At 36.4% G+C, this 14,928-nt stretch overlaps 1 protein-coding gene across 1 annotated transcript; it reads right to left on the bottom strand.

The window, feature by feature from the left end:
* Positions 1-5,566: 5,566 nt before the first annotated feature.
* LOC133515780 (uncharacterized) lies at positions 5,567-11,140 on the bottom strand. Its single transcript, XM_061848364.1, has 7 exons — positions 10,670-11,140; positions 9,982-10,094; positions 8,968-9,089; positions 8,214-8,273; positions 6,897-6,968; positions 6,464-6,557; positions 5,567-5,725 (listed from the first exon to the last, which is right to left on the bottom strand). Exons 1-7 carry the CDS (start codon positions 10,737-10,739, stop codon positions 5,630-5,632), a joined length of 627 nt encoding a protein of 208 aa, XP_061704348.1. The 5' UTR covers positions 10,740-11,140; the 3' UTR covers positions 5,567-5,629.
* Between the last annotated feature and the right edge of the window lie 3,788 nt (positions 11,141-14,928).

Genomic DNA, 14,928 nt, shown 5'->3' with positions numbered 1-14,928 from the left:
TAATTCGCAACTCGTGTCGATTTAAAACACTCCCTTCAGTCGTATTTTAACTTATCACCACTCGTTGCGAATTTCCTATTTTCTGCACTTGTATCGTAAATAACTATAACTGGGTACTGAACCTGCTCACATAATTTACAGGGTACAGAGCGTTACGGCACAAAGAATATGGAATTTTCCTAGATTCAACGGCCATTTGTAATCAACTTTAAATGGCCGCTACAATAGATCAACACGTGTAGGGCTAAGATGGTCGGCTCTTTATCATTTGTCACCATGCCTGTCACGTTCTAACAACTATGTAAGTGACGGGTATAATGACAAGCGATAAAAATGAAACCATGCTGCCACTGCTGGTCGATGTGACACTCAAAAGTTTCACTAACACTACAATAATAATAATATTATGCATGTCATTCTGTTAAGTTATTAGATAAAAACAAACGGTTATGCTGACTGTACTATTATTAAAAGAGATTTGGTACTAAATGACTGAAAATATTTATATATTTAATACAAATCTATATAAATCGACTGGTAAATACCCCATTATTGTTTAAACAGGGCATTCCTAGCTGATAAAATGTTGTTCATTACAAGACTGACCTAATCCACAAAACATCTGAAAACATATTCAAATCGCATTGCAACACGAATCGAAGCATCGAATTGTACAGTCAGACGCAAACATAATCCGATCAAGACTCAAAAATATGTAACATGGGATGCATCTCTGACATCAAACCAATGCTTATGTGAATGATTTTGGAATCATGAACAGGAGCGCTGGTGGCCTAGGCTCTAGGGGTAAAAGCGTGTGAATTTCAATCCGGAGGCCGCGGGTTCAAAGTGTTCAAACCCCGGCTCGTACCAATGAGTTTTTCGGAACTTATGTACGAAATATCATTTGATATTTACCAGTCGTTTTCCGGTGAAGGAAAACGTCGTGAGGAAACCGAACTAATCCCAATAAGGCCTAATAGTTTACCCTCTGGGTTGGAAGGTCAGATGGCAGTCGCTTTCGTAAAAACTAGTGCTCACGTGAATTCTTGGGATTAGTTGCAAAGCCGACCCCAGGCTTCCGAGCCGTGACAACGCGAGGAAGATGATTGGAATCATATATCAGCTATTAGGTTGTCATTATCAAAATAAAAGTCTCCAATATGTTTATGTTCCTGAAATTTCGGATTACTTTTCCAACTTTTTTGAAACTTTCCACAATGCACATCTGGAAATAATGTTGACTGTACTTGTTTGTCTAATAGTTGGAATTATTTGGCAGTGGGTTGATCGGGCAGTCACGGATTCGGCTGTTTGGAGGATGAAACAAAACAAATATTTGAAGCAAGAATGTAATAATATTATGTGAAGGTACGTGACTAGAATGAGTAAAATTCTATTTAGAACTTTCTCTAAATCATAATATACAACATAAATCAATTCGTCTGTGGAATGCTCTCCCTCAGCCTATCAGACAAGCTCAGAGCTTACATTCAAAAGCAAGTTTGCAGCACTTACTGACCTGGTTAAAAGTCTAGGCGAATACGAGACCCCTGAAGATAGACGAGTGCGGGAGAATACAAGACGGAAATACCTACATTGTAAATTGCAGCCGAACTTAAAAGTAGTGCGTCATTGCGCACACTACCAGGGTGTACAACTGTACAACAAACTTCCTGGTGAGTGGAAGAACATTACTAGCCTGAATATTTTTAAAAGCAGATTAAGAGCGCTGTTGTTGCGGGAGTGCTTTTATTCCATTGATGAATTTATTAAATATTTTACTGACAGTTGTCATTTTTAATTAATTCAATAATGATTTGTAATTATTTTGTATTGATGTTTTGATATTTGGTATGGCATTTTGTAATTCATCTTTTACTATAGTTTATAGAATTGACGCATGTTAGATTAAGTATTAGATATAAGTACTGAATATTCAGACACAATTGCGACTAAATGTCTGCGTAATATCTCACACTAGATACATATATGTGTATGTTTATTTATATGTATGTGTATTTAATGTATATTTGCGTAAGTATAGTATCATAGTAGTCTCCACTTGTGTCTATTTCCATATCAATTCTTTACAATCCTGCACCAAACTGTCTCTGTTTAGCCCAAAGATTGACTGGTAGAGAATGCCTCAAGTCGTTAAGTCCGCCATTTGTACTCTTTTTTTAAATTAAAAAAAACAAATGGGAAAAAAACAAAAAACTATAAACAAGAGAGCTTGTTTTCATTTTGTTCTTAGGAATCATGAGGCCGGGTATAGATTTTCAGAAAAGTGCAGCTCATTGAAGTCGACCAACACTCCATACGAAGATCGAAAAATTTTCGCGCAAAAAAATATTTCTTCTGCGTTTTCCTTATCAAAACATGATACCAAATATGCCCTTAAACGGATCCCCACTATGTTTTATACATTTTATATATTGAAGATAAATATAAGATAAAGATAGTTTATTATTACAATGCGCTTATGAACGTCAAATAAAGCTACACTGGCTCAAACCCTACACTTCTGACCCAAGAAGATTTAAATCCCCCTCCATTGGAGGAGGGTATCCCAATATGGACTGGCAAGAAACTCGGCGGGACACATCTTTTCAAAACATTACATCTTATAATTTTATTAACATGCATTAAATAAGAAAAAAAAATACTTAGAAACTTTACTTACGGCCCGATTCCAACTTTAAGATACGTCAAGCATTTACTAAAGATACGATATGGATTAGATATGTTAGTGTCAAAAGTGACACGTTTCTATAAACAAAAAAAAATATTTTTGACACTGACATATCCAATCCATATCGTAACTTGAGGAAATTTCTGACGTAACTTAAAGTTCGAATCGGGCCGTTAGTTACAGCGTACAGTCACGTCTAAAAATATCGATATGAAAAATATGCCAAAAATATGTATAAGTACACTACCTTAATATATGGGCAATAAAGTCGTGTATAGATATGTTTGGCACTTTTTTCGTATCGATATTTTCAGACGTGACCGTACACAATGTGCAATTGCGATTACAAAATATTGATGGTTATTTTAATTAAATAATAATTAATTAATTCGCCATTAATTCTAAACAATGGCTAGGTCTTTAAGATAATGGTCTAGATAAACAGTGGCTCATCGCCGCCATTAGACGTTTGCTAACCGTTTAGGTAAGTACTTAAATAAAATTAAAACTAGCCTTTACTGGGGACTTCGTTCGCGTAGAATTCGTTAAGAGGATACGGGAGCTGAAATTTAAATATTTAAGTGAATATATCCGTCTGGCTAACGGAACCGGCTCCTAAAACTAGTGCGATAAGGACACCGCCAGGTTAGGCGAAAAATTCTGGGCAAAAATCTCAAAAAAGGATGTTTCGTACTCGACTATTTCCTCCTCTTAAACTTAACCAAATGTAACAACATTTTGAGATCCAAATGGAAATTAAATTATCTGTGTCGGACTGTTTTGCTATTTAGGCTAATTGTTGTCAGTTTTGAATACCATGCTTCTCTTTGCAGCCTAGTAAATTAGGCCGTTTTTGCGAATATTTGAAGTGCACTAGCGCTTTAAGAAACATAAATATCAAAATTCGACGTCACGTCACGCTATCGAATAAATGTACACTAGAGGTTCTGATCATAATTGCATATACCAGCGGAGCCCCTTCTCAGATTTGAGAATTTTAGGTTAATATCTCCGTCGTGCTGACGGGGGCGGCTACTCAAATTAGTGCGATAAGGACAACCGCAGCTTTGGCGAAAAATCGCTTTATTTAACTAGCTCAGAATTCGAGGTTTCGTTCTCGACATTTCCCTCCTCCAAAACTTAGTCAATCGTAACAAAATTTTAGTAGCGGAATGAGAAAAAAAAATCTGTGTCTGACAGTTTTGATTTTTGCGTTTGTTGTTGCCGATTTTGTATGCTAGGCGCATTTTTTTTTATGTTTTAGCGCTGTTTAAAGTAGGTAACCTAGGTCTTATAAAAAGCAGAAAATCAAAAAAAAGCAAAACGAACAGACACGGGTAACAGTAATATTGAACTCATATTAAAAATATTCATTTTGGGCCAATAGAGGAACATGTTGAGAACGTTAGTATGGAAAAATGACCACCAATGTTTCCTTTTAAAGATTATTTATGAACAATAACGATTAAATTAATTTATCAGGAAATGTTATAACTCGTTAGCCAATTGTCAATGACGAATGGACACGTTAATTTCTTAATATATATGTGCTAAAAATATGAATACAAATAAAGAATGCGACGAAATGTCAAGGACACTTGCACTTTGTCATAATAATGTAGCGAGACTTTAAATTACGATAAGTAATATTTGACATTATGTCGCAATGATAATTTGATAAAAATAATTAATTGGCATTAAACAAATCAATGTTATAACATTTAAATGTCATTAGTCATTACATTGATATATTTTCTTCCTAAATATAACAATGAAGTGGCAAATACTGGTAAAGCCTGTTTTCTCCGATTTGGTATTGATAACGTATGGGAGCGCCTTGCTTGACGTAGCACTCGGTGTGTGTAGACTTTATACTTCTGTATTCTATAAGTATATTTATGTTTGGTTGAAAAATTAAATATTGAACCCTTTTTCCAGGCATAGTACTAGTCGACTACATATGCGCCAGTAAAATTTCAACTTTAGCATTCCGATTTAAGGTTCAAATTAGATTGATCTTTCTGGAAATGTGACATGTCTTCAAATTAATCATCAAAGCTGGATTAATTGGAATATATTTGGATTTTTTGGGAAAACCGTGCAGATTGGTACAACGTAGTATCAGGATTTTTTTAAACTCTACCTATGTTACTTAATATCATTTTTTTTTAAATCTCTATGTAACTTAGTAATACATTATATGTATGTTTAATTCTAGAGATAGTTCCAAAAATGTATAATGTGTGTAATACAAGTTTACTAATTTTATGTTCTGACTACATATGTATTAAGTGCCTTGGCTGTAGCTGTAAACTTATACTTTGTGTTTGCCTGAATAACGAATAAAGAATAAAGAATTGGTGCAGCCTGGAAAAGGGTTAAGGTGAAAATAAAAAAAAAATAATACGAAAAAAAATAAGACAAAAAAAAAAAAATAAGAAAAAAATAATACGAAGAAAATAATAAGGTGATATAAATTCATGGTTTAAAACAGTGGTTCCTAATCTTTTCAGTCCTGTCACCCCTAAGATTAAATAGGGATTCTGATTTTACCCCTCCTCCCAATAATCATCAATAGTCTTTCTTATAGGTCTAATCATAGTTATCTTTAACTAAGCTTATTACCCCCGTGAAATACCAGTTTTACCCCTACGGGGTTACCCCCAGGTTAGGAACCACTGGTTTAAATAAACTACTGATTGGGGTGCTTAGCCAACGTGTCAATTGTTAACGATCCGTAGCGTAGCGTAGTCATTTATCTCTATCACTTCTATATTACTGCGACGTGACAGTTGTGTTTCGTTCGCTACAGAGCGTAACGATTGGCACGTTGGCTACGCACACAGGACGCATTTTAAATAAAAAAGGAACTTTTTTTAATAATAATCACATTGTTTAATAGAAAGAGGATACATTTGAAGTGATCTTTGTTTTTTATAAAGACGTCTGGTAATAGGACAGCAGTATGAAGGCAAACGTTTGCAGCGCCAGGATAGTATCCATTCCTACTACGAAACAATCCTGAAGTACCTGTTACAAATATTAAACAATTTTAGGCACACGCCAAGATTATTGGTACAAACAGGGGCCCATTTCTCGAACGGTATTTCAAATTCGACGACTGGCGCCTATTTTGCGTGACATGTGGGGGTGGATTAGTCCTGTCAGCCCAGCTCCTCGAGGAATCCTATCAAACCTTTGATGTTGAGTAGTACCTCGAGGTCTCTCGGGGATCCGAGATATTTAGCTCTGTATGGAGCCACTCCGCTGTATTCCAGGACCACGTGAGAGGCTGTTTCTTCTCTCTCCGTGTATCCTCGGCATGTTACTATGGTAACTATTGTTAACCTATGGGCGACTAAACGCAGTTCGTGGACTGATAATAAATATAAACCTTGCTTAAAAGTATTATGAGCTTTTGCTGCAGAAATTGCATGGACATAATATGACTTAATTCATTCATAAATTGGAATGGAAAATTATTCAATTTTATGGCTGGTTAATGTCTTAAAGGTCATCAGTTCATGACCCTTGTAGCATTTTTACAACACCTCTTAGGGTTCCTAGCATTCGAAGGGTTAGCATCAGATAAATCGACTTTCTAGAAACAAGTTGAACAAATTGTTGGATTTGTTCTGCTCAATACTTAAAAAACGTTGTGTTTTCTTTCCTTCCCAGGAATTCCGACATTGGAAAAAAAGTGTGCCTAATAACGAATATTGGGCATCCTGGAATTTCTTAAAAAATGCTTGGGCAAGATGAGCGTACCTGGTCGATATCTACCCGAGATATCTGTGTTCGTAAATAGGAAACCATTTGTTTGAGCCACGCAGCAAAGAGGTCCACAGTATTCAATACTATTCTGTAAGGAATAAAACGTATTATAAACATGTATAAAACAATAAAAACTAACTCGAGTCTTTATGCAACTATTATTTATATTTATTATTATATGTTAAAATCTGAATTAACTGCCATCTGTGTTAAAAAAAAAATGAACTAATCGATACGTTGATAACAGCGCCATCTCGTAGTTTCACTGTGTAACGTCTTAACATGGAGATAGCGTAGCGTAGCGCGCACGTAAAAGTTTAGCTGGCGCTATTGACCGTTAGCACAAAGCCGCGAGATGACGCTACTAGTATAATTTCGTAAAAGTTTCTTAGATTTGTAAATTTTTACTAAAGATTTCGTCAATTACATGATGGAATTTCTTGGGCTGCACCATCCCTGCCGATGTAGGTTGACTAAAGGAAGCAATGCTAACATGTACCTGTGGCAAAAATTGTGTGTTATTGGTTATTACAGATGCGCGTTGAAGTCTACTATTGTAGTCTAAGAAAAAAACGTGCCAAATTTATTATATGTATTATATTATATTTAAACGTGAAAAATTTTGTTTGACATCCAAAGCAGATGGCACTGTACTGCGCCATGTTTTACGCCATAGTTTTACTGTCACTTAATTGTCAAACCTCAACGTTAGACAATCGGAGTTACCGCAAAATTATGGAAGGTAAAAGGTAAGGAATGCGATCTCTATGTACCAAAAAGTGTTCGTTAAAAAACTTTACACAGCGCCATCTCGTTTACCTGTAAAATTCGAAGCCCGAAATTGTCTTAGATTTTACGCATCTTACTCAAAGTACCTTTGCCGCTACTAAATAAGAGACGCATTGCATATAAACTTTTGTACATTGACACGCCTGTTGCTATCTCTATTGCACTCGCATAATTATATTGCTGTCCCGCCCATAATGCCAGTGCAATAGAGAAATATCATCAGGCGGGTCAATGTACAAAAATTTATATCGAAAGCGTCTTTACGCTACTCGACTATAGTTCGTGTCGACCACGATGACGCGCAGATTTGACCTTTAATTACATTACATTACGAGTCAAGGCCGGCACTTTGTGAAAGACACGATCTATACTCGTATTCTAAATCCAAAACGTAAAACTTTACATTTAGACTAGGGGCTCTTGATCTGGCTATACGCTTCTTCTACAATACCAAACATAGCAGCGTATATATAGCAAAATTTAACCAAATATAAAGCTTGACCAGTAATATATGATCACGCGCCATATTGCGGAATTACATTGGAACTAAATTTTTCATACTAAACTGAACTGTTCCCTATACATGAGAGAAACAGCGCCCTCTTGACAATGATCATATACTTATGGCCGGGCCAATCCTTCCGATTCGAAGAATGAAATACGATAACGATAAGTTCTGGTTTAGATAAGTTCTCATTTAGATATCGTTTGTATGTCGTATAATTGACAGAAACCGCTCGATTCCGGCAGCCAATGTCACTTTGACGCAGTCTAGATCTTATTGGGATCACAGCGGAATCGAAATAAACGTCAATTTTGACATGTCGTTTAGTTATCGATCTTATAAAGATCTTAAACGTGTCTTAATCATTCTTCGAATCAGGCTGAATATTTGGCGGGGAAAAAGATAAAGGAAAGGTTGTATAATTTAGAAGATCAACATTATTGTACAAACCAAAAACTCGCCAGAGCTCCGTGATTCTCGGCCAGGTTTGGTTGTTGCCGGACTACCGTCCTGAAATAGGACGAATTTATTATACATGGAAAAGTCAATATAATTCCGAGCGAGCACGAACATGTGCAAACGCGACTTGTGCACCAACGAACTGGCCCAATTCGTGCCCAAATGGCCCTTAATACGAAAAGTCAGTTCGCCAACGCGCATGGCTCCTGTGGTGACGCTACACTCTCTAGGGATCTAAACATATCGAGCAGTACTTCAACTTAAGTAAACGTAAGTAATCCGTTTTAAGAGGGAATAGCTTTGCGATCCTGGCGAAATAACTGTACTTTTTCTATGAAATTCCATTTAGGGAGAAAACGGATTCCATTAACTAAATCTTAACAAATCACTTTGATTTTGATGTCGATCGCTTCAGCATAATATATTCCAGGTTTATAGGATACGCTTTAAAACAAAATGTTTTTGTATTGCAAATTTCGAAATAAAGGAAAACCTATAAAAAAACCTAGTTTTTCATTGTGTCCATAACGTACTAAAAAAATATGAAGAATGGAAAATATTTACAAGTGGAGAAACATTTTCTATTTTTGTATGGAATATCACGTGCTATACAGTATAGTCAGTAAACGAGCAGACGAGCTGCCTGATGGGAAGCGGTCATCTGGGCATACGAAAGAATTTTTGCCCAAGCTGAAACAGAAACCTTTGCTTTCGCTCGATCAATAAAGCTAAAAATACATCTTACGCATTTCGTCTAAGTCTTCTCGCTTCTTCAAGTTCTTCGTTAGCCATCCAGTTGTCCACGTTGCTCTCCAGATGATCGGATCTCGTCAAGATGTAGGATGCAGATCTTCTGATCAGGTTGGGCTTGAACATTACAGGAATATCATCAACAACGAACTTAGAAAAATGACTGTTGAAAAAAAACCTCACGGGAACTGTACGGCGAGCAATTCAACTGTACTGCGCGTATGAAGACAAAAGGTCTGTCATATATTATGTATTTAATTTAATTTTAGCCAAGCAAAACTTCTATTGACCATACACATTTTTTATAGCGGAAAATGGTGTATTTAAGTATGTACAGAGAAGTGATATGTATTCAAATAAGCTTTAGATATATGGACTGTTTTTCGTTGTCAGACATGAACTAAGAGTTACATCTATATTCCGTCGCTCTCATCAATGCATAAATCCCCTAGGATGCTTTCCACTTTCCACGCATTGCTTGATGTCGTACCGATAGGGCAGTTTCCCACACTTTTACTGTTTAAAATTTTTTTACAAATACTATAGCTGTGGACTGTTCAAGTCCAGCCCTGTCTTGCCTGCCTGGGTTGTTTTCTGCCTGCCGAGGTTTTCTCAAGATAGATACAAAAGTTTCATTGACAAAAGAAGTGTGTGGGTTATAAAAAGTTATTAACCATGAAGTAACTTCTTACTTGCAGCTATGGGGCCAATAAGTTATAAATTGTTGGCAATAATTTCATTTTTGGTACAAGCTTTTAGCTGACTGGCCTTTTTTCACAGATAACTAATAATCAACAAGACAATTCTAAAAACCGCAAACACAATTAGGTTGCGTTGTTTTATCACAGAGTTCCTATGGCCACATCCTGTCTCCTATTTCCATCATCAGATCAGCCTAGCATGGTACCATAATATTGCACTGTCACCCGACGTCAAGAAGTGGTTCAAATTAAACTTGCAAAACCCATAAAAACATAGTTTAAATAAAAGCTTGTGAAATAACCTTTACCTCAAGGGCATTGGACGAAGATTCAGAAGGCCGCGTAGGTGACACTAAGTAGGAAGCTGCCTTTGCGTGGTACGCGTAGTTACGAGCTTGCTGAAGTAGCTCCATTCGGTCTTCTGGAAGTTTAGGATAAGACTCAGGCTTTGGTCTCTATTTGAAACCAAACGCTTAGTATGTGGTATGGGCACTGCGACATCTCAATAGAATATGCACAGAAAATAAAGGAAGACATCAGGGAAGATTTCAAAATCTTTTCGAATTTTGATACAATATATGGTAAGTCAAAAATGTCTTCGTCCAAGAGATAATAAATAAATAAATAATAAATAAAATCTATTTTGAACTTTTATTATGTAACTAACGGTTCCAAATTAAAATCAAAACAATTGCTTCTGGGTCTCAGGAGGTTAACATTTTTGAACCGATACTGAAATTATCTTTAGTTCAAGGTAGATTATTATCTTGGAAGATATATAGTTGAGATGTATCTGGTTCTTGTTGGTTTTTTTTCTGTGTGATGTTGTATGCAGCGCACAGTGCCAGAACCAGAACAAATTCATTGTATTAAAATCGCTGTAACTGTCTGTCTTCCATGGCAGTAAGTTAGGAAATATTTAAGTATTTTCTCAGTGAGTTTCCAAGTAGCAGAAATCGAAGAAAATCTATTTCATTAATTTTGGCTTCGATTTACCTATGGAAATGTCAGAATCGGAATCCTTGTTGAACAATCCATCCTTCGCGTCACCTTCCAGCGAGCTCATCTTGAATACTGCGGTCTAACGCCTGCCCAAGAGCCAATACGGCCAAAGTATCTATACCATGTTTGCGTAAGAATTTTCTTTGTTTACTTTTCTTTTTATAGGTTTTTATGTTTTTATCAGCAAGGATATGTACACAATGGTGACAGAAAAGTGACATTTGCCAGAAGATAAATGTCATAATGATTTGGATTTTTAGGGCACTTAAATAGGTAAGGTTTAATAAAATTCGTAGAGTTAGATCAAGATAAGTCTGCAACGCAATATTTTGACAGCCATTTAGTAAGAGTCCGCCGCAAGCTTGGTTCTCCATACAAACTTAATTTTAGACATTTTAAAATGAATATAGCTAGATTGCTCTGAAACTGCGTACTTACAATAAGATGAGGTATATCTATGCTTGTAATTAGTTTACGTAGCTTCAGATACCATAGTTAAAAAAAATACAGCGAATTTAAGTTTTTCATAGAAAACCTGTTTTTGCTGTACTGAGTTTATTTTTAAGCTATATAAACTAATTACAGGCATGGATATGCCTCATGTCATTGTATTGGAAAAGTTACATTACAATCTAATATTTAGTTTTAAAATGAGAGTGAAACTCCGTTTGTATGGGTGAAATTCGGCCGAGCTTACTGCGGACTCTTAAATCAATCGGCACTCGCGGTTCAAGTAGCCATATATTATCTAAAATGCAGTCAATAAATTATAACATTATCTAACTTTTATTGTAACATCTCTTCACACTTGCACGTATCTTAATTAAATTACTAAAATCATTAATTTAATAAACCTGTTAACTCAGTAGCCCGTGGCAGAACGTAGGCAAGTACAAAGGTTTTTTTTTTATTCCCTATTTCCTTAGATGTCATTCGCGCCTACGTCAAAAGGCGCGGACGGCTGGGTGCCATTGTTGTGTTCGATTTGAATTCCGAACTCCGCACCCCGTGGCTACATTATTCGCGGTTGCCAGAGTGTAAAAAGTTTTTTTTTACGATTGATTTCGTGTTTTTTGACGATTGACTTATTAAATTGTATTTATATGTTTTTGTTGTTGTGCTATCATTAATTATGTAGTGAGAATGAGAAGTTTAGGTAAATTTGGCCACTATGATTTTAAAGGTGGAAAGAAATAAAACACATCATGTCAAAACTAAAATAATCTAATCTCAACTGATGATGTTGCAGAACACTGAGAAGTAAGTATATTTTGATTTTGATAAGAGTAATATCAATACATTTTACGTCAATTAATTATTTACAAAGCAGTGTTAATTAGGATATCGGTGTACTTGAGATATATGTCTACCCGTCTACAGCAAAGAAAAAAGAGGGTAATGATTTTGACCGGTACGTTTCTTCAACTATACTATTGATTACGGCAAAAGCAGATTACATTTTGTTACACTTGACCTAAATTCAGACGAAACTCAAATTACCGTTAATAAAATATACAAATAAGCAGGATACCGTTAAATCACGAGTTGATTGTGTCATTGGAGAATTCTGCGGAACGTCAAATGACGGTGCGATTTAGTCAAGTGTGAGGCATCAAGGAAATGACTTAATCAGAGAATCATGCATGGGAATTGACGGTGACTTGGCTACTTGTTAAATATCGTTTATTGCAAAACATACGGATAACAGGAAAAAGATATTAAGATAATAGAGAAACAGATTCACGTGACATGCCTTGTTTTGGTTAGGGAGCGTCATTTTTTTTTTTACATTATGTTACTTAATTAATAATTATTCTTAAGTTTTATTCGTCATTTTATTTGACAAGTAGCAAAATTGTCAACAAGTATTTTTTCAATATCCTTCACTTTTTGAAATATCAATGTGCCAAAGAAATTTTTTGAAATTGCAAAGTTCCCATGAAATGTTCTCGGTATTTTTTCTGCTTGTTTATTTACATACCTTCTTACGGTTAGTTTCAATAGGGTTGTTTCCAATTTTTTGAAACGCTTGTATTACGTTATACATGAACTAAAAGTTGCCCTAAAATTCAACTTTTATACTAAAAACGGCTTTAAATATGTTAAATTAACGAAATATATTTTGACAGATGCTTTTGCGCCCAAAACGCTCTTTGAACATTGTGTGACGTCACAGTTTACGGTTTGACACATAACTACATACATACGTAGAAGATACGAACTGTCAACTGACATTTGTCATTTGTTGTTTATCGCCTAACTGTCAACAGTGTCAATCCGAGAGTTGTGACGTCATCAGAATCTTCAATGACGTTTAGAGTTTGGTCACGAGACTTGTGGCTAAAGATATTTTAAATTCAATATTTACAAAAATATGGTTATTACAGGTTCCCTAAAAGTAGTTTAACATGTTCTTATAATCCAAAAGAATTTATTGGGATACAATTCTGCCCTAAGATTTGTAGATGGAAACAACCCCACTTATTAGTGGCGTAAATATTAAATGAAACTGTCGTCAGCAGATAACATTGAGTAATAATTCTTAATCTGAACGGGAGCTTTCTAAGTCGAAAACAAGAAGATTTGAGGAGAATAGTATGGGAATGCCGATGCCGCCGGGACAACCTGCAGCTCCAACCTCAGGGAATTTGGCTGAATGAACGCGACACGTTATCGACAGCACGCCTTTTCCGACCGGGCGTCCCTACACTACATCTACAATCTTCTAAGTGGAAACTTGAATGAGAATATTCTCATGAAAATTTCCATAAATTCTCGGAAATATTGAGAATGTTCTAGAAGTCCTGCGACTTGCATATTGTTTTGTAACATCAACGGCAAATTGATATAGAATCTCTGTTTGTCCATGGTCCGTCCAGTTTTTATCCAAAAACATTCATGCTCGTAGATACTGCTGTAGCCTTGCACATCAATTCGCACATTTTTTCAACCTGTCACGCATATCAATATCAACAGGCGACCGCTGAGTGGGCGTGCATAATCATAGTTCCAAAGTTAGAAAGTGAAATGGTCCGCCATTTTTTTCACGAATCAATCAATTTTTTGCGCTTCCAACACCGCGGTGGCAGCGGGACGTCGCTACCGAAAGAATTCTGCAGATTTTTGAGTTTTGTCTTGATGTAGGTCATGTCTTTTTAAATTGATTGGTTTGTTATATTATATAGACTGACCGCAGTGACCATATAAAAAGAGGCGTGTACATAAATACGGAAAAATCTAAAAAAAGAATGACGACTTTTTTTATACTATGTCGGTGGCAAACAAGTCTTAACTCCAGAGGAGTACATGCGCGTTGCACCCTCGTTGAGCTTTGGCAAACTTACTCGCCGGCAGGAACACACCACTTTGAGTAGGGTCTAGTGTTATTTGGCTGCGGTTTTCTATAAGGTGAAGGTACTTCCCCAGTTGGGCTCTGCTCTAGATCTGGAATGACATCCGCTATGCTGTGCCCTACCACACAAAGCGAGATGACATTTACAATGCCCATACCTCTTTGTTCTAGATCTGGAATGACATCCGCTGTGATGTGCCCTACCACAAAAAGCGAGATGACATTCACAGTGCCCATACCTCTATACTTGAACTCTCTTGAAACTTCGAATAGATCAAAGGCCAAGGGTATGGCGGCATCGTTTCAAGCGATGGCAATACAACCTTTGGGTTATGCCCGGTAAGATGGCCCCACTTTTTGATATTTAACAAATTTAAAACATATCTCCTCCTCCTTGCATCGGTTTCCTCATTACTGAGGGTCGTGGCCACTTCTATGGAACAGCTTCTCTTTGACAATTTGCCGCCACCTCTTTCTGTTTGTCGCTGAATGCAGGGTACCAACCAACAACACACATCAACACACACAGACACACACAGCTCAACAACAAACACACACAACACAACAGACACGAACAGAACACAACAGAACAGAACAGAGCTCAACGAAGGGGGGCGGGTTTAGGGTCGGCAACGCGCATGTAACTCCTCTGGAGTTGCTGGCGTACATAGGCTACGGAGACTGCTTACCATCAGGCGGGCCGTATGCTTGTTTGCCACCGACGTAGTATATAAAAAAAAACAGGGCTAAAACATATCAGTGAAAGAATAAGGATCTATGTCAAATGGCGTTCTAATAGTTTTAATCATGTAAGTAAAAGTTTATTTCAACACAAATGGGTGGAAACACAATGAAACATAAATCATGTAAGTATCTAAAGATGACAGTAAATTCACTGTGG

The sequence above is a fragment of the Cydia pomonella genome, chromosome 3, assembly GCF_033807575.1.
Source record: "Cydia pomonella isolate Wapato2018A chromosome 3, ilCydPomo1, whole genome shotgun sequence".
Classification (NCBI taxonomy): domain Eukaryota; kingdom Metazoa; phylum Arthropoda; class Insecta; order Lepidoptera; family Tortricidae; genus Cydia; species Cydia pomonella.
This window is presented reverse-complemented; position numbering and strand designations above follow the sequence as displayed.

Excerpts from the sequence above, each read along its gene's own strand:
- LOC133515780 (XM_061848364.1), bottom strand. The coding sequence starts at position 10,739 with ATGAGCTCGCTGGAAGGTGACGCGAAGGATGGATTGTTCAACAAGGAT. Across the intron at positions 10,095-10,669 it reads CGATTCTGACATTTCCATAG|AAGACCGAATGGAGCTACTT; the intron begins GTAAATCGAAGC and ends CTAAACTTCCAG. Across the intron at positions 6,558-6,896 it reads AGCCCAAGAAATTCCATCAT|AATAGTATTGAATACTGTGG; the intron begins GTAATTGACGAA and ends TATTCCTTACAG.